Source organism: Oncorhynchus keta, chromosome 6, assembly GCF_023373465.1.
Source record: "Oncorhynchus keta strain PuntledgeMale-10-30-2019 chromosome 6, Oket_V2, whole genome shotgun sequence".
In the NCBI taxonomy this organism is placed as follows: Eukaryota; Metazoa; Chordata; class Actinopteri; order Salmoniformes; family Salmonidae; genus Oncorhynchus; species Oncorhynchus keta.
Genome location: NC_068426.1, coordinates 3060564 through 3087063, shown reverse-complemented (window position 1 = coordinate 3087063; position 26500 = coordinate 3060564). Strand labels below are relative to the sequence as shown.

The following is a 26500-nucleotide window of genomic DNA, read 5'->3' as shown; positions in this document are numbered from 1 at the left end:
CTACTTACCTCCCTCCCTCCCTCCTTCCCTCTCTCTCTCTCTCTCCCTCCCTCCCTCCCTCCTTCTTTACCATTCAGGTGTTCTTCACTGTCAGGGTCAGTCAGTGAGAGAGACAACGTGAGACAATATGATATTGAAGTATATTGAGGTAAAAGGTACAGTTCTCCTTTCACATTCGCTCGTAATGGAAGAACATCAATATTATATTGTACGGTTGTCTCACGTTGTCTCTCTCTTGCTCTCTCGTCTAACACTATGGGGGCTGGCGCTGGGGGGGGGTCATGGCCATGTCCTTGTTGTAAAGATAATTATCCTTTCTGTATTGTCTGTGGTCCAGCTAAGACAGATGCAGACTTCAAGGCGTTCCTGGCAGAGAGGAACCCGAAACAGCAACACTCTTCAACCCTGGAGTCCTACCTGATCAAACCCATCCAGAGGATCCTGAAGTACCCACTACTACTGAGAGAGCTGTACTCACTGACGGACCCTGATAGTGAAGAACACTATCACCTGAATGGTAAGGAGGGAGGTAGGGGGGAGGGAGGGAGGGAGGGGTGTGTCCTATAGTACCCACTACTACTGAGAGAGCTGTACTCACTGACGGACCCTGATAGTGAAGAACACTATCACCTGAATGGTAAGGAGGGAGGGAGGGACGGAGGGAGGGGAGGGAGGTAGGTAGGGGGAGGGAGGGGTGTGTCCTATAGTACCCACTACTACTGAGAGAGCTGTACTCACTGACTGACCCTGATAGTGAAGAACACTATCACCTGAATGGTAAGGAGGGAGGTAGGGGGAGGGAGGGAGGGAGGGAGGGGTGTGTCCTATAGTACCCACTACTAGTGAGAGAGCTGTACTCACTGACGGACCCTGATAGTGAAGAACACTATCACCTGAATGGTAAGGAGGGAGGGAGGGAGGGAGGTAGGTAGGGGGAGGGAGGGAGGGGTGTGTCCTATAGTACCCACTACTACTGAGAGAGCTGTACTCACTGACGGACCCTGATAGTGAAGAACACTATCACCTGAATGGTAAGGAAGGAGGGGTGTGTCCTATAGTACCCACTACTACTGAGAGAGCTGTACTCACTGACGGACCCTGATAGTGAAGAACACTATCACCTGAATGGTAAGGAAGGAGGGGTGTGTCCTATAGTACCCACTACTACTGAGAGAGCTGTACTCACTGACGGACCCTGATAGTGAAGAACACTATCACCTGAATGGTAAGGAAGGAGGGAGGGAGGGAGGGAGGTGTGTGAGGAGGGAGGGAGGGGTGTGTGTGAGTTGTGTGAGGAGGGAGGGAGGGAGGGAGGTGTGTACGTGCGTGTCGGGGTGCATTGCGTTGTCACGGTTTCGTAAACACTGCTTTTCTCCTCGTCTTCCTCAGTTGCGATGAAGGCCATGAACAAGGTGGCCAGTCACATCAATGAGATGCAGAAACTTCATGAGGAATATGGAGCCGTGTTTGACCAGCTCATCAACGAGACGACCGTCGACCGGAAGGAGGTCGCTCATCACCGTACATTTATTTCAACACATATTCATGATTTATAGTCCTTAAGAACAATAATGTATTAAAGTCTATTTCCATGGTTTATCTTATTTTAACACATATTCATGATTTATAGTCCTTAAGAACAATAATGTATTAAAGTCTATTTCCATGGTTTATCTTATTTTAACACATATTCATGATTTATAGTCCTTAAGAACAATAATGTATTAAAGTCTATGTAAATCACAGATGTTCATCTTCTAACAAAATTATATTATAATTAAAATATATCCTAATGTAAGTCTTGAAATAGCATTTCCACCAGACTTGTTGTAATGGATCCATCTCTGCGTGTATGTCTCAGGTATCCGATCTATCCATGGGAGATCTTCTCCTCCACTCCACCCTGGTGTGGATCAATCCTCCAGCCTCCCTGGTCAAGGGCAAAAAGGACCCTGAGCTGGCTACCTTCGGTAGGGGTTACACTCACTACTAGACACTGGGGATCCATATAGGGCCTATTGTTAAGGGTCTCCTTCTTAATAAGGCCTTTGCAAACCTTTAAGATTTTAACCGTCCCAGACAAAAAATGTCCACGTTGTGGGGGAAAAATCTTAGGTGGTAAATGAGCGTAGGTCTGCTGGTTCAATGTGACAGGGTCTAGATCTGTTGGTTCAATGTGACAGGGTCTAGGTCTGTTGGTTCAATGTGACAGGGTCTAGGTCTGTTGGTTCAATGTGACAGGGTCTAGATCTGTTGGTTCAATGTGACAGGGTCTAGGTCTGTTGGTTCAATGTGACAGGGTCTAGATCTGTTGGTTCAATGTGACAGGGTCTAGGTCTGTTGGTTCAATGTGACAGGGTCTAGATCTGTTGGTTCAATGTGACAGGGTCTAGATCTGTTGGTTCAATGTGACAGGGTCTAGATCTGTTGGTTCAATGTGACAGGGTCTAGATCTGTTGGTTCAATGTGACAGGGTCTAGATCTGTTGGTTCAATGTGACAGGGTCTAGGTCTGCTGGTTCAGTACCACTACGTCTTGGCTGGTTCAGTGTAACAGGGTCTAGATCTGTTGGTTCAGTGAGACAGGGTCTAGATCTGTTGGTTCAATGTGACAGGGTCTAGATCTGTTGGTTCAATGTGACAGGGTCTAGATCTGTTGGTTCAGTGTGACAGGGTCTAGGTCTGCTGGTTCAGTGAGACAGGGTCTAGGTCTGTTGGTTCAGTGAGACAGGGTCTAGGTCTGTTGGTTCAGTGTGACAGGGTCTAGATCTGTTGGTTCAGTGTAACAGGGTCTAGGTCTGCTGGTTCAGTGAGACAGGGTCTAGGTCTGCTAATTCAGTGAGACAGGGTCTAGGTCTGTTGGTTCAGTGTGACAGGGTCTAGATCTGTTGGTTCAGTGAGACAGGGTCTAGGTCTGTTGGTTCAATGTGACAGGGTCTAGATCTGTTGGTTCAGTGAGACAGGGTCTAGGTCTGTTGGTTCAATGTGACAGGGTCTCGGTCTGTTGGTTCAATGTGACAGGGTCTAGGTCTGTTGGTTCAATGTGACAGGGTCTAGATCTGTTGGTTCAATGTGACAGGGTCTAGATCTGTTGGTTCAATGTGACAGGGTCTAGGTCTGCTGGTTCAGTACCACTACGTCTTGGCTGGTTCAGTGTAACAGGGTCTCGGTCTGTTGGTTCAATGTGACAGGGTCTAGGTCTGTTGGTTCAATGTGACAGGGTCTAGATCTGTTGGTTCAATGTGACAGGGTCTAGATCTGTTGGTTCAATGTGACAGGGTCTAGATCTGTTGGTTCAATGTGACAGGGTCTAGGTCTGCTGGTTCAGTACCACTACGTCTTGGCTGGTTCAGTGTAACAGGGTCTAGGTCTGCTGGTTCAGTGAGACAGGGTCTAGGTCTGTTGGTTCAGTGAGACAGGGTCTAGGTCTGTTGGTTCAGTGAGACAGGGTCTAGGTCTGTTGGTTCAGTGAGACAGGGTCTAGGTCTGTTGGTTCAGTGAGACAGGGTCTAGGTCTGTTGGTTCAGTGAGACAGGGTCTAGGTCTGCTAATTCAGTGAGACAGGGTCTAGGTCTGCTGGTTCAGTGAGACAGGGTCTAGGTCTGCTAATTCAGTGAGACAGGGTCTAGGTCTGCTGGTTCAGTGAGACAGGGTCTAGGTCTGCTGGTTCAGTGAGACAGGGTCTAGGTCTGCTGGTTCAGTGAGACAGGGTCTAGGTCTGCTAATTCAGTGAGACAGGGTCTAGGTCTGCTGGTTCAGTGAGACAGGGTCTAGGTCTGCTGGTTCAGTGAGACAGGGTCTAGGTCTGCTGGTTCAGTGAGACAGGGTCTAGGGTCTGCTGGTTCAGTGAGACAGGGTCTAGGTCTGCTGGTTCAGTGAGACAGGGTCTAGGTCTGCTGGTTCAGTGAGACAGGGTCTAGGTCTGCTGGTTCAGTGAGACAGGGTCTAGGTCTGCTGGTTCAGTGAGACAGGGTCTAGGTCTGCTGGTTCAGTGAGACAGGGTCTAGGTCTGCTGGTTCAGTGAGACAGGGTCTAGGTCTGCTAATTCAGTGAGACAGGGTCTAGGTCTGCTGGTTCAGTGAGACAGGGTCTAGGTCTGCTGGTTCAGTGAGACAGGGTCTAGGTCTGCTAATTCAGTGAGACAGGGTCTAGGTCTGCTGGTTCAGTGAGACAGGGTCTAGGTCTGCTGGTTCAGTGAGACAGGGTCTAGGTCTGCTGGTTCAGTGAGACAGGGTCTAGGTCTGCTGGTTCAGTGAGACAGGGTCTAGGTCTGCTGGTTCAGTGAGACAGGGTCTAGGTCTGCTGGTTCAGTGAGACAGGGTCTAGGTCTGCTGGTTCAGTGAGACAGGGTCTAGGTCTGCTGGTTCAGTGAGACAGGGTCTAGGTCTGCTGGTTCAGTGAGACAGGGTCTAGGTCTGCTGGTTCAGTGAGACAGGGTCTAGGTCTGCTGGTTCAGTGAGACAGGGTCTAGGTCTGCTGGTTCAGTGAGACAGGGTCTAGGTCTGCTAATTCAGTGAGACAGGGTCTAGGTCTGCTGGTTCAGTGAGACAGTGAGAGGGTCTAGGTCTGCTGGTTCAGTGAGACAGGGTCTAGGTCTGCTAATTCAGTGAGACAGGGTCTAGGTCTCTGCTGGTTCAGTGAGACAGGGTCTAGGTCTGCTGGTTCAGTGAGACAGGGTCTAGGTCTGCTGGTTCAGTGAGACAGGGTCTAGGTCTGCTGGTTCAGTGAGACAGGGTCTAGGTCTGCTGGTTCAGTGAGACAGGGTCTAGGTCTGCTGGTTCAGTGAGACAGGGTCTAGGTCTGCTGGTTCAGTGAGACAGGGTCTAGGTCTGCTGGTTCAGTGAGACAGGGTCTAGGTCTGCTGGTTCAGTGAGACAGGGTCTAGGTCTGTTGGTTCAGTGAGACAGGGTCTAGGTCTGTTGGTTCAGTGAGACAGGGTCTAGGTCTGCTGGTTCAGTGAGACAGGGTCTAGGTCTGCTGGTTCAGTGAGACAGGGTCTAGGTCTGCTGGTTCAGTGAGACAGGGTCTAGGGGTCTGCTGGTTCAGTGAGACAGGGTCTAGGTCTGTTGGTTCAGTGAGACAGGGTCTAGGTCTGCTGGTTCAGTGAGACAGGGTCTAGGTCTGCTGGTTCAGTGAGACAGGGTCTAGGTCTGCTGGTTCAGTGAGACAGGGTCTAGGTCTGCTGGTTCAGTGAGACAGGGTCTAGGTCTGCTGGTTCAGTGAGACAGGGTCTAGGTCTGCTGGTTCAGTGAGACAGGGTCTAGGTCTGCTGGTTCAGTGAGACAGGGTCTAGGTCTGCTGGTTCAGTGAGACAGGGTCTAGGTCTGCTGGTTCAGTGAGACAGGGTCTAGGTCTGCTGGTTCAGTGAGACAGGGTCTAGGTCTGCTGGTTCAGTGAGACAGTGAGACAGGGTCTAGGTCTGCTGGTTCAGTGAGACAGGGTCTAGGTCTGCTGGTTCAGTGAGACAGGGTCTAGGTCTGCTGGTTCAGTGAGACAGGGTCTAGGTCTGCTGGTTCAGTGAGACAGGGTCTAGGTCTGCTGGTTCAGTGAGACAGGGTCTAGGTCTGCTGGTTCAGTGAGACAGGGTCTAGGTCTGCTGGTTCAGTGAGACAGGGTCTAGGTCTGTTGGTTCAGTGAGACAGGGTCTAGGTCTGCTGGTTCAGTGAGACAGGGTCTAGGTCTGCTGGTTCAGTGAGACAGGGTCTAGGTCTGCTGGTTCAGTGAGACAGGGTCTAGGTCTGCTGGTTCAGTGAGACAGGGTCTAGGTCTGTTGGTTCAGTGAGACAGGGTCTAGGTCTGCTGGTTCAGTGAGACAGGGTCTAGGTCTGCTGGTTCAGTGAGACAGGGTCTAGGTCTGCTGGTTCAGTGAGACAGGGTCTAGGTCTGCTGGTTCAGTGTAACAGGGTCTAGGTCTGTTGGTTCAGTGAGACAGGGTCTAGGTCTGCTAATTCAGTGAGACAGGGTCTAGGTCTGCTGGTTCAGTGAGACAGGGTCTAGGTCTGCTGGTTCAGTGAGACAGGGTCTAGGTCTGCTGGTTCAGTGAGACAGGGTCTAGGTCTGCTGGTTCAGTGTGACAGGGTCTAGGTCTGCTGGTTCAGTGAGACAGGGTCTAGGTCTGCTGGTTCAGTGAGACAGGGTCTAGGTCTGCTGGTTCAGTGAGACAGGGTCTAGGTCTGCTGGTTCAGTGAGACAGGGTCTAGGTCTGCTGGTTCAGTGAGACAGGGTCTAGGTCTGCTGGTTCAGTGAGACAGGGTCTAGGTCTGCTGGTTCAGTGAGACAGGGTCTAGGTCTGCTGGTTCAGTGAGACAGGGTCTAGGTCTGCTGGTTCAGTGAGACAGGGTCTAGGTCTGCTGGTTCAGTACCACTACGTCCGGTCTCAGGCTCCGACAAAGTTTACACGTGAAAACTATTTTTAAGATACATATTTTCATGAGCGTAAAAAATATAAACTAAAGTACTTCCAGGTCAACAAACATTTTTTTTTTTTACAAAATAAAAGTCCCCCACGTAAAAATAGAAAAGTGTCAATAACCTGCCGCCCCTACACTCTAACCACTAGGCTACCTGCCGCCCCTACACTCTAACCACTAGGCTACCTGCCGCCCCTACACTCTAACCACTAGGCTACCTGCCGCCCCTCCACTCTAACCACTAGGCTACCTGCCATCCCCCCCACTCTAACCACTAGGCTACCTGCCGCCCCCTACACTCTAACCACTAGGCTACCTGCCCCCCCCTCCACTCTAACCACTAGGCTACCTGCCGCCCCCCCCTCTAACCACCCTCCCCTCTAACTACTAGGCTACCCTGCCGCCCCTCCACTCTAACCACTAGTGTACCCTGCTGCCCCCCCACTCTAACCACTAGGCTACCCTGCCGCCCCTCCACTCTAACCACTAGGCTACCCTGCCGCCCCTCCACTCTAACCACTAGGCTACCTGCCGCCCCTCCACTCTAACCACTAGGCTACCCTGCTGCCCCCCACTCTAACCACTAGGCTACCCTGCTGCCCCCCCACTCTAACCACTAGGCTACCCTGCCGCCCCCCCACTCTAACCACTAGGCTACCCTGCCGCCCCTCCACTCTAACCACTAGGCCACCCTGCCGCCCCTCCACTCTAACCGCTAGGCTACCTGCCGCCCCTCCACTCTAACCACTAGGCCAGCCTGCCGCCCCTCCACTCTAACCGCTAGGCTACCTGCCGCCCCTCCACTCTAACCACTAACCACAGTGAGTGGGTGAGAGCTGTTCCCAGGCCAGGCATTAGTAGAAGAGAACAGAGGGAGTGGGTGAGAGCTGTTCCCAGGCCAGGCATTAGTAGAAGAGAACAGAGGGAGTGGGTGAGAGCTGTTCCCAGGCCAGGCATTAGTAGAAGAGAACAGAGGGAGTGGGTGAGAGCTGTTCCCAGGCCAGGCATTAGTAGAAGAGAACAGAGGGAGTGGGTGAGAGCTGTTCCCAGGCCAGGCATTAGTAGAAGAGAACAGAGGGAGTGGGTGAGAGCTGTTCCCAGGCCAGGCATTAGTAGAAGAGAACAGAGGGAGTGGGTGAGAGCTGTTCCAAGGCCAGGCATTAGTAGAAGAGAACAGAGGGAGTGGGTGAGGCCAGTGGTGCATTTTAATTATTGTCTTAGTGGTTAGTCTTGTGGCTTAGTGGCTTCTGCAATGGAGATTTTTTTCAAATGCTAACCCCTAAAAGCAGACATGTTGGTTGTAAATGTTCTTTAGTCAATTCTAATGCTCTTCCCCTTCACTCTCCCCCTCTCTCCATATCCCCCCCCCTACCTTTGTCTCCCCATCTCTCCATCTCTCTCCCCATACCTCCATCTCTCCATCTCTCTCCCCACCCCCCCCCCCTACCTTTGTCTCCGTCTCTCTCCATCTTCCAGTGTTCAAGACTGCGGTGGTCTTTGTGTACAGAGATCGCTCCAAGCAGAGGAAGAAGCTCGTGAGTGTTTCTTTACCTCTGTTACTCTATACTGCTTTGGGGGGCCTGTGTCCTGGAGGGCCTTTTGGAAAGCTTTTAGTTTCGAACAGACACAATGGGGGTCCCCCGCAGAGTGGATCTGGGTTAATGCTGGAGAACTGTTTATATACAGTATGGATCTGGGTTAATGCTGGAGAACTGTTTATATACAGTATGGATCTGGGTTAATGCTGGAGAACTGTTTATATACAGAGTGGATCTGGGTTAATGCTGGAGAACTGTTTATATACAGAGTGGATCTGGGTTAATGCTGGAGAACTGTTTATATACAGTATGGATCTGGGTTAATGCTGGAGAACTGTTTATATACAGAGTGGATCTGGGTTAATGCTGGAGAACTGTTTATATACAGAGTGGATCTGGGTTAATGCTGGAGAACTGTTTATATACAGTATGGATCTGGGTTAATGCTGGAGAACTGTTTATATACAGTATGGATCTGGGTTAATGCTGGAGAACTGTTTATATACAGAGTGGATCTGGGTTAATGCTGGAGAACTGTTTATATACAGAGTGGATCTGGGTTAATGCTGGAGAACTGTTTATATACAGAGTGGATCTGGGTTACTTCTGGAGAACTGTTTATATACAGTATGGATCTGGGTTAATGAGAACTGTTTATATACAGTATGGATCTGGGTTAATGCTGGAGAACTGTTTATATACAGAGTGGATCTGGGTTAATGAGAACTGTTTATATACAGTATGGATCTGGGTTAATGCTGGAGAACTGTTTATATACAGAGTGGATCTGGGTTAATGCTGGAGAACTGTTTATATACAGTATGGATCTGGGTTAATGAGAACTCTCCATAGAGGAGAACTGTTTATTAGATACAGTAGCATTACCCTCCATAGAGGAGAACAGTTTAGATCCAGTATCATTACCCTCCATAGAGGAGAGGAGAACTGTTTATTAGATACAGTAGCATTACCCTCCATAGAGGAGAACAGTTTATTAGATACAGTATCATTACCCTCCATAGAGGAGAACAGTTTATTAGATACAGTATCATTACCCTCCATAGAGGAGAACAGTTTAGATACAATATCATTACCCTCCATAGAGGAGAGGAGAACTGTTTATTAGATACAGTAGCATTACCCTCCATAGAGGAGAACAGTTTATTAGATACAGTATCATTACCCTCCATAGAGGAGAACAGTTTATTAGATACAGTATCATTACCCTCCATAGAGGAGAACAGTTTATTAGATACAGTATCATTACCCTCCATAGAGGAGAACTGTTTATTAGATACAGTATCATTACCCTCCATAGAGGAGAGGAGAACTGTTTATTAGATACAGTATCATTACCCTCCATAAAGTAGAGGAGAACAGTTTAGATACAGTAGCATTACCCTCCATAGAGGAGAACAGTTTATTAGATACAGTATCATTACCCTCCATAGAGTAGAGGAGAACTGTTTATTAGATACAGTATCATTACCCTCCATAGAGGAGAGGAGAACTGTTTATTAGATACAGTATCATTACCCTCCATAGAGGAGAACAGTTTATTAGATACAGTATCATTACCCTCCATAGAGGAGAACAGTTTAGATACAGTATCATTACCCTCCATAGAGGATAGGAGAACTGTTTATTAGATACAGTAGCATTACCCTCCACAGAGGAGGACAGTTTAGATACAGTATCATTACCCTCCATAGAGGAGAGGAGAACTGTTTATTAGATACAGTATCATTACCCTCCATAGAGGAGAGGAGAACAGTTTAGATACAGTAGCATTACCCTCCATAGAGGAGAACAGTTTATTAGATACAGTATCATTACCCTCCATAGAGGAGAGGAGAACAGTTTATTAGATACAGTATCATTACCCTCCATAGAGGAGAACTGTTTATTAGATACAGTATCATTACCCTCCATAGAGGAGAACTGTTTATTAGATACAGTATCATTACCCTCCACAAAGGAGAGGAGAACAGTTTAGATACAGTATCATTACCCTCCATAAAGTAGAGGAGAACAGTTTAGATACAGTATCATTACCCTCCATAGAGGAGAGGAGAACTGTTTATTAGATACAGTATCATTACGCTCCATAGAGGAGAGGAGAACAGTTTAGATACAGTATCATTACCCTCCATAGAGGAGAGGAGAACTGTTTATTAGATACAGTATCATTACGCTCCATAGAGGAGAGGAGAACAGTTTAGATACAGTATCATTACCCTCCATAGAGGAGAGGAGAACAGTTTATTAGATACAGTATCATTACCCTCCATAGAGGAGAGGAGAACAGTTTATTAGATACAGTATCATTACCCTCCATAGAGGAGAGGAGAACAGTTTATTAGATACAGTATCATTACCCTCCATAGAGGAGAACAGTTTATTAGATACAGTATCATTACCCTCCATAGAGGAGAGGAGAACAGTTTAGATACAGTATCATTACCCTCCATAGAGGAGAGGAGAACTGTTTATTAGATACAGTATCATTACGCTCCATAGAGGAGAGGAGAACAGTTTAGATACAGTATCATTACCCTCCATAGAGGAGAGGAGAACAGTTTATTAGATACAGTATCATTACCCTCCATAGAGGAGAGGAGAACAGTTTATTAGATACAGTATCATTACCCTCCATAGAGGAGAGGAGAACAGTTTATTAGATACAGTATCATTACCCTCCATAGAGGAGAACAGTTTATTAGATACAGTATCATTACCCTCCATAGAGGAGAACAGTTTATTAGATACAGTATCATTACCCTCCATAGAGGAGAACAGTTTATTAGATACAGTATCATTACCCTCCATAGAGGAGAACAGTTTATTAGATACAGTATCATTACCCTCCATAGAGGAGAGGAGAACAGTTTATTAGATACAGTATCATTACCCTCCATAGAGGAGAGGAGAACAGTTTATTAGATACAGTATCATTACCCTCCATAGAGGAGAGGAGAACAGTTTATTAGATACAGTAGCATTACCCTCCATAGAGGAGAACAGTTTATTAGATACAGTATCATTACCCTCCATAGAGGAGAACTGTTTATTAGATACAGTATCATTACCCTCCATAGAGGAGAGGAGTACAGTTTATTAGATACAGTAGCATTACCCTCCATAGAGGAGAGGAGAACAGTTTATTAGATACAGTATCATTACCCACCATAGAGGAGAACAGTTTAGATACAGTATCATTACCCTCCATAGAGGAGAACAGTTTATTAGATACAGTATCATTACCCTCCATAGAGGAGAGGAGAACAGTTTAGATACAGTATCATTACCCACCATAGAGGAGAACAGTTTATTAGATACAGTATCATTACCCTCCATAGAGGAGAACAGTTTATTAGATACAGTATCATTACCCTCCATAGAGGAGAGGAGAACAGTTTATTAGATACAGTATCATTACCCTCCATAGAGGAGAGGAGAACAGTTTAGATACAGTATCATTACCCTCCATAGAGGAGAACAGTTTATTAGATACAGTATCATTACCCTCCATAGAGGAGAGGAGAACAGTTTATTAGATACAGTATCATTACCCTCGATAGAGGAGAGGAGAACAGTTTAGATACAGTATCATTACCCTCCATAGAGGAGAACAGTTTATTAGATACAGTATCATTACCCTCCATAGAGGAGAGGAGAACTGTTTATTAGATACAGTATCATTACCCTCCATAGAGGAGAACAGTTTATTAGATACAGTATCATTACCCTCCATAGAGGAGAACAATTTATTAGATACAGTATCATTACCCTCCATAGAGGAGAGCTGTTTATTAGATACAGTATCATTACACACACTCTTGCCTGTAGCAAACCTTGCTCTAAAAGTGTGTGTGTGTGTTGCCGTGCGTGCGTGCGTGTGTGTGTGTGTGTGTGTTGCCGTGCGTGTGTGTGTGTATGTGTGTGTGTGTGTGTGTGTGTGTGTGTGTGTGTGTGTGTGTGTGTGTGTGTGTGTGTGTGTGTGTGTGTGTGTGTGTGTGTGTGTGTGTGTGTGTGTGTGTGCATCTCTCTCTCTTTCAGGGCGCGTCTCATCGTCCTGCTGTGTCAGATGACAGAGTCCCGTTCCTTTTCCGTCACATGATCTCAACAGACTCCCTACAAGTCCGCGCCCTCACAAGTATGTGTGTGTTTTTAACCCTCTCCATCTTTTCCTCTGATCCCTCCACCTTTAAGCTTTCCTCTCTACACCCCTCTCACCCTCCATCAGACAGGTCTTCACGGGGTCCAAAACAAAGTTAGACCGGTTACGAAATGTACCTTGGGCTTTCACATCCGCACCCGATATGCACAAATATATTTTTTTATAATGTACAAACTCAAAGTTCCCGAATGGACCCGATGACAACTAGACCCGTTTCCTTTTATACCTGGTCGGATCCAGACCCGGTCCGATCCGAGTGAGGGAGGCAGCAGAATAAGTCATTTATTAAGCTACTTTAATAAGCGGAGCTGGTAAGGCACGAGAGAAGGGAAAGAGAGGTGTCGTACTGTGAGAGAGGGACACAGGGAGGGAGAGAGAGAGGTGTCGTACTGTGAGAGAGGGACACAGGGAGGGAGAGAGAGAGGTGTCGTACTGTGAGAGGGACACAGGGAGGGAGAGAGAGAGGTGTCGTACTGTGAGAGGGACACAGGGAGGGAGAGAGAGAGGGACTGTGAGAGAGGGACAGGGAGGGAGAGAGAGGTGAGTACTGTGAGAGGTGACAGAGGGAGGTAGAGAGAGAGGTGTCGTACTGTGAGAGGGAGGGAGGGAGGGACACTGTGAGAGAGTGGGAGGGAGGTAGAGAGAGAGGTGTCGTACTGTGAGAGAGGGACACAGGGAGAGGGACACAGGGACACAGGGAGGTAGAGAGAGAGGTGTCGTACTGTGAGAGAGGGACACAGGGAGGGAGAGAGAGGTGTCGTACTGTGAGAGAGGGACACAGGGAGGGAGAGAGAGAGGTGTCGTACTGTGAGAGAGGGACACAGGGAGGTAGAGAGAGAGGTGTCGTACTGTGAGAGAGGGACACAGGGAGGGAGAGAGAGAGGTGTCGTACTGTGAGAGAGGGACACAGGGAGGTAGAGAGAGAGGTGAGTGAGAGAGGGACACAGGGAGGGAGAGAGACGTACTGACACAGGGGAGGGAGAGAGAGAGTGTCGAGAGAGGGACACACAGGGAGGGAGAGAGAGAGGTGTCGTACTGTGAGAGAGGGACACAGGGAGGGAGAGAGAGAGAGGTGTGAGAGAGGGACACTGTGAGAGAGGGACTGTGAGAGAGGGACACAGGGAGGGACACAGGGAGAGAGAGAGGTGTCGTACTGTGAGAGAGGGACATAGGGAGGGAGAGAGAGAGGTGTCGTACTGTGAGAGAGGGATACAGGGAGAGGGACACTGTGAGGGAGACACAGGGAGTAGAGAGAGAGGTGTCGTACTGTGAGAGAGGGACACAGGGAGGGAGAGAGAGAGGTGTCGTACTGTGAGAGAGGGACACAGGGAGGTAGAGAGAGAGGTGTCGTACTGTGAGAGAGGGACACAGGGAGGGAGAGAGAGAGGTGTCGTACTGTGAGAGAGGGACACAGGGAGGTAGAGAGAGAGGTGTCGTACTGTGAGAGAGGGACACAGGGAGGGAGAGAGAGAGGTGTCGTACTGTGAGAGAGGTATACAGGGAGGGAGAGCGCAACCAACCAAGCCGACTCGAGCTATAGTAGACTAATAGCTGTATAGGTCATTTATAATGAACTATGTAGTTGACTACTAGCTGCCTAGGTTATTTATAATCAACTACGATGACGTACAGTTAACAACAACTCTATTCAGAACATGAGGTAGCTAACGTTAGCTAGCTAGGCTAATTTCTCATTCTACATTAACAACAACTCTATTCAGAACATGAGGTAGCTAACGTTAGCTAGCTAGGCTAATTTCTCATTCTACATTAACAACAACTCTATTCAGAACATGAGGTAGCTAACGTTAGCTAGCTAGGCTAATTTCTCATTCTACATTAACAACAACTCTATTCAGAACATGAGGTAGCTAACGTTAGCTAGCTAGGCTAATTTCTCATTCTACATTAACAACAACTCTATTCAGAACATGAGGTAGCTAACGTTAGCTAGCTAGGCTAATTTCTCATTCTACATTAACAACAACTCTATTCAGAACATGAGGTAAGCAGCCCTGTTGGCTCTTGGTCGTTATTAGCCGTCCTTCTCCTTTAACTTTTAATTCCATCTCCTTTGATTAGATATCCATCTCCTTTGATTAGATATCCATCTCCTTTGATTAGATATCCATCTTCCTTTGATTAGATATCCATCTTCATTTGATTAGATATCCATCTCCTTTGATTAGATATCCATCTCCTTTGATTAGATATCCATCTCCTTTGATTAGATATCCATCTTCCTTTGATTAGATATCCATCTCCTTTGATTAGATATACATCTTCCTTTGATTAGATATCCATCTCACTTTGATTAGATATCCATCTTCATTTGATTAGATATCCATCTTCCTTTGATTAGATATCCATCTTCCTTTGATTAGATATCCATCTTCCTTTGATTAGATATCCATCTTCCTTTGATTAGATATCCATCTTCCTTTGATTAGATATCCATCTTCATTTGATTAGATATCCATCTTCCTTTGATTAGACATACATCTTCCTTTGATTAGATATCCATCTTCCTTTGATTAGATATCCATCTTCCTTTGATTAGATATCCATCTTCCTTTGATTAGATATCCATCTTCCTTTGATTAGATATCCATCTTCCTTTGATTAGATATCCATCTTCCTTTGATTAGATATCCATCTTCCTTTGATTAGATATCCATCTTCCTTTGATTAGATATCCATCTTCCTTTGATTAGATATCCATCTTCCTTTGATTAGATATCCATCTTCCTTTGATTAGATATCCATCTTCATTTGATTAGATATCCATCTTCCTTTGATTAGATATCCATCTTCCTTTGATTAGATATCCATCTTCCTTTGATTAGATATCCATCTTCCTTTGATTAGATATCCATCTCCTTTGATTAGATATCCATCTTCCTTTGATTAGATATCCATCTCCTTTGATTAGATATCCATCTCCTTTGATTAGATATCCATCTCCTTTGATTAGATATATCTTCCATCTCCTTTGATTAGATATCCATCTTTGATTAGATATCCATCTTCATTTGATTAGATATCCATCTTCCTTTGATTAGATATCCATCTTCCTTTGATTAGATATCCATCTTCCTTTGATTAGATATCCATCTTTGATTAGATATCCATTTGATTAGATATCCATCTTCCTTTGATTAGATATCCATCTCCTTTGATTAGATATCCATCTTCCTTTGATTAGATATCCATCTTCCTTTGATTAGATATCCATCTTCCTTTGATTAGATATCCATCTTCTTTGATTAGATATCCATCTTCCTTTGATTAGATATCCATCTTCCTTTGATTAGATATCCATCCATTTGATTAGATATCATCTTCCTTTGATTAGATATCCATCTTCCTTTGATTAGATATCCATCTCCTTTGATTAGATATCCATCTTCCTTTGATTAGATATCCATCTTCCTTTGATTAGATATCCATCTTCCTTTGATTAGATATCCATCTTCCTTTGATTAGATATCCATCTTCCTTTGATTAGATATCCATCTTCCTTTGATTAGATATCCATCTTCCTTTGATTAGATATCCATCTTCCTTTGATTAGATATCCATCTCCTTTGATTAGATATCCATCTTCCTTTGATTAGATATCCATCTCCTTTGATTAGATATCCATCTCCTTTGATTAGATATCCATCTTCCTTTGATTAGATATCCATCTTCCTTTGATTAGATATAGATATCCATCTTCGTTTGATTAGATATCCATCTTCCTTTGATTAGCCCTTTTATTAGATATCCATCTTCCTTTGATTAGCTCTTGATTGATCTTCCTTTGATTAGATATCCATCTTCCTTTGATTAGATATCCATCTTCCTTTGATTGATCTTCATTTATTAGATTGATTAGATATACATCTTCCTTTGATTAGATATCCACTTTGATTAGATATCCATCTTCATTTGATTAGATATCCATCTTTTGATTAGACATACATCTCCTTTTATTAGATCTTCCTTTGATTAGATATCCATCTTCCTTTGATTAGATATCCATCTTCCTTTGATTAGATATCCATCTTCCTTTGATTAGATATCCATCTTCCTTTGATTGATATCCATCTTCATTTGATTAGATATCCATCTTCCTTTGATTAGATATCCATCTTCCTTTTATTAGACTTGATTAGATATCCATCTTCCTTTGATTAGATATCCATCTTCCTTTGATTAGATATACATCTTCCTTTATTAGATATCCATCTTCCTTTGATTAGATATCCTTTGATTAGATATCCATCTTCCTTTGATTAGATATCCATATTCCTTTGATTAGATATCCATCTTCCTTTGATTAGATATCCATCTTCCTTTGATTAGATATCCATCTTCCTTTGATTGATATCCAATTAGATATATCCTTTGATTAGATATCCATCTCCTTTGATTAGATATCCATCTTCCTTTGATTAGATATCCATATTCCTTTGATTAGATATCCATCTTCCTTTGATTAGATATCCATCTTCCTTTGATTAGATATCCATCTCCTTTGATTAGATATCCATCTTCCTTTGATTAGATATCCATCTTCCTTTGATTAGATATCCATCTTCCTTTGATTGATATCCATCTTCCTTTGAGATATCCATATCATTTGATTAGATATCCATCTTCCTTTGATTAGATATCATCTTCCTTTGATTAGATATCCATCTTCCCATCTTCATTTGATTAGATATCCATCTTCCTTTGATTAGATATCCAGTCATCTTCCTTTGATTAGATATCCATCTTCATTTGATTAGATATCCATCTTCCTTTGATTAGATATCATCTTCCTTTGATTAGATATCCATCTTCCTTTGATTAGATATCCACCTTCCTTTGATTAGATATCCATCTTCCTTTGATCATATCCATCTTCCTTTGATTAGATATCCATCTTCCTTTGATTAGATATCCATCTTCCTTTGATTAGATATCCATCCCTTTGATTAGATATCCATCTCCTTTGATTAGATATCCATCTTCCTTTGATTAGATATCCATCTTCCTTTGATTAGATATCCATCTCCTTTGATTAGATATCCATCTTCCTTGATTAGATATCCATCTCCTTTGATTAGATATCCATCTTCCTTTGATTAGATATCCATCTCCTTTGATTAGATATCCATCTTTGATTAGATATCCATTCCTTTGATTAGATATCCATCTTCCTTTGATTAGATATCCATCTTCCTTTGATTAAATATCCATCTTCCTTTGATTAGATATCCATCTCCTTTGATTAGATATCCATCTTCCTTTGATTAGATATCCATCTTCCTTTGATTCATACATCTTCCTTTTATTAGATATCCATCTTCCTTTGATTAGATATCCATCTTCCTTTGATTAGATATCCATCTTCCTTTGATTAGATATCCATCTTCCTTTGATTAGATATCCATCTTCCTTTGATTAGATATCCACCCTTTGATTAGATATCCATTAGATTCCTTTGATTAGATATCCATCTTCCTTTGATTAGATATCCATCTTCCTTGATTAGATCTTCCTTTGATTAGATATCCATCTTCCTTTGATTAGATATCCATCTCCTTTGATTAGATATCCATCCCCTTGATTAGATATCCATCTTCCTTTGATTAGATATCCATCTTCCTTTGATTAGATATCCATCTTCCTTTGATTAGATATCCATCTTCCTTGATTGATATCCATTAGATATCCATCCCAGATATCCATCTCCTTTGATTGATATCCATATTCCTTTGATTAGATATCCATCTTCCTTTGATTAGATATCCATCCTTTGATTAGATATCCATCTTCCTTTGATTAGATATCCATCTCCTTTGATTAGATATCCATCTCCCTTTGATTAGATATCCATCTTCCTTTGATTAGATACATCTTCCTTTCATATTCTTTGATTAGATATCCATCCCTTTGATTAGATATCCATCTTCATTTGATTGATCTCCAGATTAGATATCCATCTTCCTTTGATTAGATATCCATCTTCCTTTGATTAGATATCCATCTTCATTTGATTAGATATCCATCTTCATTTGATATCCATCTTCCTTTGATTAGATGATCCATCTTCCTTTGATTCATCCATCTTCCTTTGATTAGATATCCATCTTCCTTTGATTAGATATCAATCTTCCAGATATCCATAGATATCCACCTTCCTTTGATTAGATATCCATCCCTTTGATTAGATATCCATCTTCCTTTGATTAGATATCCATATCCTTTGATTAGATATCCCCAGATCTTCCTTTGATTAGATATCCATCCTTTGATTAGATATCCATCTTCCTTTGATTAGATATCCATCTCCTTTGATTAGACAGTCCATCTCCCTTTGATTAGATATCCATCTCCTTTGATTAGATATCCATCTTCCTTTGATTAGATATCCATCTCCTTTGATTAGATATCCATCTCCTTTGATTAGATATCCATCTCCTTTGATTAGATATCCATCTTCCTTTGATTAGATATCCATCTCCTTTGATTAAATATCCATCTTCCTTTGATTAGATATCCATCTCCCTTTGATTAGATATCCATCTCCTTTGATTAGATATCCATCTCCTTTGATTAGATATCCATCTCCCTTTGATTAGATATCCATCTTCCTTTGATTAGATATCCATCTCCCTTTGATTAGATATCCATCTCCTTTGATTAGATATCCATCTCCTTTGATTAGATATCCATCTCCTTTGATTAGATATCCATCTTCCTTTGATTAGATATCCATCTTCCTTTGATTAGATATCCATCTCCTTTGATTAGATATCCATCTCCTTTGATTAGATATCCATCTTCCTTTGATTAGATATCCATCTCCTTTGATTAGATATCCATCTTCCTTTGATTAGATATCCATCTTCCTTTGATTAGATATCCATCTCCTTTTGATTAGATATCCATCTCCTTTGATTAGATATCCATCTCCCTTTGATTAGATATCCATCTCCTTTGATTAGATATCCATCTCCTTTGATTAGATATCCATCTTCCTTTGATTAGATACCCTTTGATTAGATATCCATCTTCCTTTGATTAGATATCCATCTCCTTTGATTAGATATCCATCTTCCTTTGATTAGATATCCATCTTCCAATTATATCCATCTCCTTTTGATTAGATATCCATCCCTTTGATTAGATCCATCTTCCTTTGATTAGATATCCATCTCCTTTGATTAGATATCTCCTAACCCAGACTCTGTGACTGTGAATACTGTCAGTCATATTGGCCAACCACAACAAACGCCCAGACCCCCAGATCCAGACCCGTGACAATTCATATCCGACCCAGACCCGTGACAGTCATATCCGACCCAGACCCGTGACAATTATATCCGACCCAGACCCGTGACAATCATATCCGACCCAGACCCGTGACAATCATATCCGACCCAGACCCGTGACAATCATATCCGACCCAGACCCGTGACAGTCATATCCGACCCAGACCCGTGACAATCATATCCGACCCAGACCCGTGACAGTCATATCCGACCCAGACCCGTGACAATTATATCTGACCCAGACCCGTGACAGTTATATCCGACCCAGACCTGTGGTCCCTGTCCCTCCTTCATTTTACCTGCCCATTTTTGCACCTTCATTTAACCTGTCCCTCCTTCATTTAACCTGTCCCCCCTCCATTTAACCTGTCCCTCCTTCATTTAACCTGTCCCTCCTCCATTTAACCTGTCCCTCCTTCATTTAACCTGTCCCTCCTTCATTTAACCTGTCCCTCCTCCATTTAACCTGTCCCTCCTCCATTTAACCTGTCCCTCCTCCATTTAACCTGTCCCTGTTCCCTCCATTAACCTGTCCCTGTTCCCTCCATTTAACCTGTCCCTCCTCCATTTAACCTGTCCCTCCTCCATTTAACCTGTCCCTCCTCCATTTAACCTGTCCCTCCTCCATTTAACCTGTCCCTCCTCCATTTAACCTGTCCCTCCTCCATTTAACCTGTCCCTCCTCCATTTAACCTGTCCCTCCTCCATTTAACCTGTCCCTCCTCCATTTAACCTGTCCCTGTTCCCTCCATTAACCTGTCCCTGTTCCCTCCATTTAACCTGTCCCTCCTCCATATAACCTGTCCCTCCTCCATTTAACCTGTCCCTCCTCCATTTAACCTGTCCCTCCTCCATTTAACCTGTCCCTCCTCCATTTAACCTGCCCCTCCTCCATTTAACCTGTCCCGGTTCCCTCCATTTAACCTGCCCCTCCTTCGTTTTACCTGCCCCTTTTTCCACCTTCATTTTACCTGTCCTACTCCATCCATCATTCTGCCTCTCATCTCTCTTTCTCTCCACCTATTCTTCTTCCACTAGATAGTAGGGATTTAAGGCGACGTTGATAACTCTCTCTGCTCTCTCCCCGCTCTCTGCTCTCTCCCTGCTCTCTCCCTGCTCTCTCCCTGCTCTCTGCTCTCTCTCTGCTCTCTCCCTGCTCTCTGCTCTCTCTCTGCTCTCTCCCTGCTCTCTGCTCTCTCTCTGCTCTCTCTCTCTCTCTCTCTTCTCTCTCTCTCTCTCTGCTCTCTCTCTCTCTCTCTCCCTGCTCTCTCTCTCTCTCTCCCTGCTCTCTTTTCTCCCTGCTCTCTCTCTGCTCTCTCCCTGCTCTCTGCTCTCTCTCTGCTCTCTCTCTCCCTGCTCTCTCTCTCTATCTCTCTCTCTCCCTGCTCTCTCTCTCCCTGCTCTCTCTCTCTCTCTCTCTCTCTCCCTGCTCTCTCTCTCTCTCTCTCTCTCTCCCTGCTCTCTCTCTCTCCCTGCTCTCTGCTCTCTCTCTCTCTCTCTGCTCTCTCTCTCCCTACTCTCTGCTCTCTCTCTTTCTCCCTCCCTCTCTCCCTCTCTGTCTCTCCTTGCTAGACTCCGAGGGTACAGCGGTGTGTGAGATAGTTCACGTGAGGTCAGAGTCTGAGGGGAGACCAGAGAGAACCTTTCACCTGTGCTGCAGGTGAGTTCTGACGTCACGCCGAGAACACATTTGAAATACTGATCTGTTTGGACATATAGCTATTTTCAATTCAATTAAATTACACAATTACATGTGTGTGTTTTGTGTGATTGTGTGTGTGTGTTTACATAATTGTGTGTTTTGTGTGCTTGTGTGTGTTTACATGAATTTGAATGTGTGTGTCACATGGATGCGTGTATTGTGTACCTATCTGTCTGTCTGTCTGTCTGTCTGTCTGTCTGTCTGTCTGTCTGTCTGTCTGTCTGTCTGTCTGTCTGCCTGCCTGCCTGCCTGCCTGCCTGCCTGCCTGCCTGCCTGCCTGCCTGCCTGTCTGTCTGTCTGTCTGTCTGTCTGTCTGTCTGTGTACCTAATATAATTGTGTGTGTGTTTCTAATGTATTGTGTGGCTTTAACGTGTCCCTGTCCCCAGTTCTGTGGACAGTAAGAAGGACTTCCTGAAGACAGTCCACTCCATCCTGAGAGATAAACAACGACGTCAGCTGATGAAGACTGAGTCTCTACCTCCCAACCAGCAGTATGTCCCCTTCGGAGGAAAACGCCTCTGTAACCTCAAGGGAAACAGACCGGCCATGAACAGAGCAGGTAGGTGATAATTCAGTGTATCGTTATGTCTCTCCTGTTTCTCTGTGTTACTGCATTTTCATTTGTCTATGTACTGTGATGTACTAACACTCATCTCTCTCTGTCTCTCTCTCTCCTCTCTCTATCATCTCGCTCATCTCTATCTCTCATCTCTCTCTGTCTCTCTCTCTCTCCTCTCTATCATTTCGCTCATCTCTATCTCTCATCTCTTTCTCTCTCTGTCCTCTCATCTCTCTCTATCTCTCATCTCTCTCTGTCTCTCTCTCTCTCCTCTCTATCATCTCGCTCATCTCTATCTCTCATCTCTTTCTCTCTCTGTCCTCTCATCTCTCTCTATCTCTCATCTCTCTCTGTCTCTCTCTCTCCTCTCTATCATCTCGCTCATCTCTATCTCTCATCTCTTTCTCTCTCTGTCCTCTCATCTCTCTCTCTCTCCTCTCATCTCTCTCTCTCTCACCTTTCTCCTCCTCTCGCTCTCCTCTCTCTTTCTCTCTCCTGTTTCTCTCTCTTCCCCCCTCTCTCTCTCCTGACCCTGTCTCTCTCTCCTGTCCTTCTCTTTCTCTCCTGACCCTCTCTTTCTTTCTCTCTCTCTCATCCATCCCTCTCCCTCTCCTGACCCTCTCTCTCATCTCTTTCTCCTCTCCTTCTCATCTCTCTCTCCTGTCCCTCTCTCTCGCTTTCTCTCTCTCCTGTCCCTTCCTTTCTCTCCCATCTCTCTCCCTCCCTCTCTCTCCCTTTCTTTCTTTCTCTCTCTCGTCCCTCCCTCTCCCTCTCCTGACCCTCTCACTTTCTCATCTCTCTTTCTCCTCTCCTTCTCATCTCTCTCTCATGTCCCTTCCTTTCTCTCCCATCTCTCTCCCTCCCTCTCTCTCTCCCTCCAGTCTCAGCCCCGTCTCGGACCCTTGGTCGCAGGAAGCTGGTTAGGAACCGATTCACCATTGACACCGACCTCGTTCTCCATGACAACCACGAAGACTCTAACCCCACCCACTCTACCCATGACCATTCCCACCAGCATCCACATTCCCATCAGCATCCACATTCCCACCAGCATCCACATTCCCACCAGCATCCACATTCCCACCAGCATCCACATTCCCACCAGCATCCACATTCCCACCAGCCTCCACATTCTCATAACCCCCTGCTTCCTACCCAGATGCCTCAGCAGCAAACGCTGTTGGCGACTGGAGGCGACACGGACCGCTGGGTGGAAGAACAGTTCGACCTGGGTTGCTACGACGACCAGGGAGGAGTGACGGGGGAGAGGAGGATGGAGGGAGGGATAGAGGGAAGGATGGAGGTGAAAGAGACGGACATTCTGAGCGACGACGACGAGTACTGCAAGTCAGTCAGGGCTTCATCAACCGAACCCAGCCTCCTGGAAGAGAGGATGGAGGGAGTGACTCTAGAAGAAAGGAGCCAAGACCAGGACAGAGGGGTAGACGAGGAGGAGGAGGAGGGAAAGAAAGAGGTAGAGGAAGAGAGGAGGAGCTCCCAGGGCATTCTCCAAGAGGACGAGAGGGGTGAAAGGGGAGTGTCACAAGTAGACTCTGTCTCCCAAGCCCCTCCCCCCTCACGGTCCCCCGCCCCCCCGGTGAAGCTTACCCCGCTCAGGAAGCAATGGGCTGCAGAGGGAGTGGCCGGGAAGCAGTGTTCCGTGGAGGGAGTGGCCAAGAGGGACCACTGTGATGTCATCTGGGTGCGACGCGAAGACTACGCCAACGGAGGGAACAACGACGTCTTCTGAGGATGAGGGAGGGATGAACAACAGAAAGAGAGGAAGAGAAGAGAGGGATCAACGCCTTCTAGGGAGAAGAGGATATGACAGACGGAATAAGACAGACGGGATTTGACAGACGGAATAAGACAGACGGGATTTGACAGACGGGATTTGACAGACGGGATATGACAGACAGGACAAGACAGACAGGATATGACAGACGGGACAAGACAGACAGGACAAGACAGACCGGATATGACAGACCGGATATGACAGACCGGATATGACAGACCGGATATGACAGACCGGATATGACAGACAGGACAAGACAGACAGGATATGACAGACGGGACAAGACAGACCGGATATGACAGACGGGATATGACAGACCGGATATGACAGACCGGATATGACAGACAGGATATGACAGACCGGATATGACAGACCGGATATGACAGACCGGATATGACAGACGGGATTTGACAGACCGGATATGACGACCGGATATGACAGACCGGATATGACAGACCGGATATGACAGACCGGATATGACAGACCGGATATGATGACCGGATATGACAGACGGGATTTGACAGACGGAATAAGACAGACGGGATTTGACAGACGGGATTTGACAGACGGGATTTGACAGACGGGATATGACAGACGGGATTTGACAGACGGGATATGACAGACGGGATTTGACAGACGGGATATGACAGACGGGATTTGACAGACGGGATAAGACAGACGGGATAAGACAGACGGGATTTGACAGACGGGATTTGACAGACGGGACATGACAGACAGGATTTGACAGGCGGGACATGACAGACGGGACATGACAGACGGGATTTGACAGACGGGACATGACAGACGGGACATGACAGACGGGACATGACAGACGGGATATGACAGACGGGATTTGACAGACGGGATTTGACAGACGGGATTTGACAGACGGGATTTGAACGACGGATTTGACAGACGGGACATGACAGGCGGGATTTGACAGACGGGATTTGACAGACGGGATGTGACAGACGGGATTTGACAGACGGGATTTGACAGACGGGACATGACAGGCGGGATTTGACAGACGGGATTTGACAGACGGGATGTGACAGACGGGATTTGACAGACGGGATTTGACAGACGGGATTTGACAGACGGGATAAGACAGACAGGACAAGACAGACAGGATTTGACAGACGGGACAAGACAGACAGGACAAGACAGACAGGATATGACAGACGGGACAAGACAGACAGGACAAGACAGACGGGACAAGACAGACGGGACAAGACAGACAGGACAAGACAGACGGGATTTGACAGACGGGATTTGACAGACGGGATAAGACAGACGGGATTTGACAGACGGGGTTTGACAGATGGGATATGACAGACGGGATATGACAGACGGGATATGATAGACAGGACACAAATGTGACTGCTGAGTTCGTTCACACAAGCTTTAAAAAGGAGGTTTTGGAGGAGGGACGAAGGACCCCTGTCGATGTAAAAACTATCTCCCCTCACCGCTCCACGGGTGTATTCCCTAGGAACCAAACAGAAGCAAACAGGGAGGGACTAACCTGAACTTAAGGAACACTCGTTTTCATTTACGAAACGTTTTCCATTACAAAACGATTTGCACTAATGAATACAACCCATCGCCCACCTTCTCCTGACAATCCTACTGTCTTCTACTTAGTGACAGACTCACAGTCTCACAATGCCTCAACTGAACTGCTATCAGATGGGAGAGAGAGGCCGCACACGCAAACACACTGAACTATAACATCACTGAACTACAATCTTGTTGCCAAAAAAAAAAAAAAAAAAAAGTTTATTTTTCAAACGCAGGAATGATGAGTCATATTTTTTACTTCTCTGACTTAGAAACTGTGTTTGTTTGTTTGTTGGTTTGTTTGTTTGTTTGTTTGTATGTAACACTCAAGGGCTGTGTGTAACTTCGAAAACCTTGTCTGCATCTCAGATGCTACCGTATCGTGTACCCTTTTTTAGTGCACTGTTTTTCACCCTGGACCCATAGGGTTCGTATCCTAAACCTTGTCTTCAGGGGCTACAGACTGCTGTGTAATATACTCCATAGAGATAGCTAGAAGACACAACTCGGATATAAATACACAACGATGAGATCTCTTTCCATCTCTATGGTGTACAACCCTGCTAGCTTTACCGCGCTTCTACTGTTCTGCTCGATTATCGGCTGCTGATAGCACTCAGAGCAACTATCCAGGCACAATTATAGCTTATTGTCTTTTCTAAAATAACATTCTTTTTTATTCACGTCTACCAACATATTTGTTCAAATCTTGATTTTGTTGACTATGGGGAAATAATTAACTAAACAAAATATTTTTGGGGTTTTATTTCTGTTTACATGACATCCAGTGTTACTCACTCCCTGACCCTCGCATGGGACAGGATATGACATCATAATAGTAATAATATGACTTCCTGTTTTACTTGAATTTTCTTTGGAGTTTTGTTTGAAAGGAAAATGTTTGACAAAACACCTGCTGTTACTGACTGCAAAGCAGGATCGATGAATTAGCCAGCTGACATTGATTATTTATTTTTACAAATTAAAAAAGAAGGAAATAACCATCATTTTTCTGGTTCAGCTAAACTTAGATCCGTGTTTTTTGGTTCTTGAGTAAATTAGACCATGCCCATTTCAAGCTTATCTTTAAAGTAAGAAGTTATTTTAGAATAATTAGGCAAGTAAAGCTGGATAACTCAATAGATATGCTTTTGTAGTATACCCATCTGGACTGCTGCCAATGTCGACCCCACTACTGTGTCACGCTACCTTCAAAATGCTCCTCAGAACTGGGAAATAGTATACCCATCTGGACTGCTGCCAATGTCGACCCCACTACTGTGTCACGCTACCTTCAAAATGCTCCTCAGAACTGGGAAATAGTATACCCATCTGGACTGCTGCCAATGTCGACCCCACTACTGTGTCACGCTACCTTCAAAATGCTCCTCAGAACTGGGAAATAGTATACCCATCTGGACTGCTGCCAATGTCGACCCCACTACT

General features: G+C 45.0%; 1 protein-coding gene and 1 long non-coding RNA gene across 4 annotated transcripts in view; both read left to right on the top strand.

Annotated features, from left to right (window-relative positions):
- LOC127930603 (rho guanine nucleotide exchange factor TIAM1-like) overlaps nucleotides 1-23452 on the top strand; it is a 191438-nt gene extending 167986 nt beyond the window's left edge. The window contains exons 22-29 of the mRNA XM_052520211.1: nucleotides 338-517; nucleotides 1390-1508; nucleotides 1862-1970; nucleotides 7886-7944; nucleotides 12007-12103; nucleotides 21010-21097; nucleotides 21527-21699; nucleotides 22581-23452. Coding sequence (XP_052376171.1) covers nucleotides 338-517; nucleotides 1390-1508; nucleotides 1862-1970; nucleotides 7886-7944; nucleotides 12007-12103; nucleotides 21010-21097; nucleotides 21527-21699; nucleotides 22581-23449 — 1694 coding nt within the window. The 3' untranslated portion in view covers nucleotides 23450-23452. The remainder of the gene's footprint in view (nucleotides 1-337; nucleotides 518-1389; nucleotides 1509-1861; nucleotides 1971-7885; nucleotides 7945-12006; nucleotides 12104-21009; nucleotides 21098-21526; nucleotides 21700-22580) is intronic.
- LOC127930606 (uncharacterized) lies at nucleotides 12138-14210 on the top strand. Of its 3 annotated transcripts, XR_008138373.1 has the most exons (4): nucleotides 12138-12551; nucleotides 12882-13053; nucleotides 13386-13557; nucleotides 13601-14210. It is a non-coding gene; the product is annotated as an uncharacterized LOC127930606 (long non-coding RNA). The 3 variants fall into 3 exon arrangements; XR_008138372.1 differs by having other exon boundaries at nucleotides 13386-14210; XR_008138374.1 differs by having other exon boundaries at nucleotides 12138-12592; nucleotides 13386-14210.
- Nucleotides 23453-26500: the final 3048 nt, after the last annotated feature.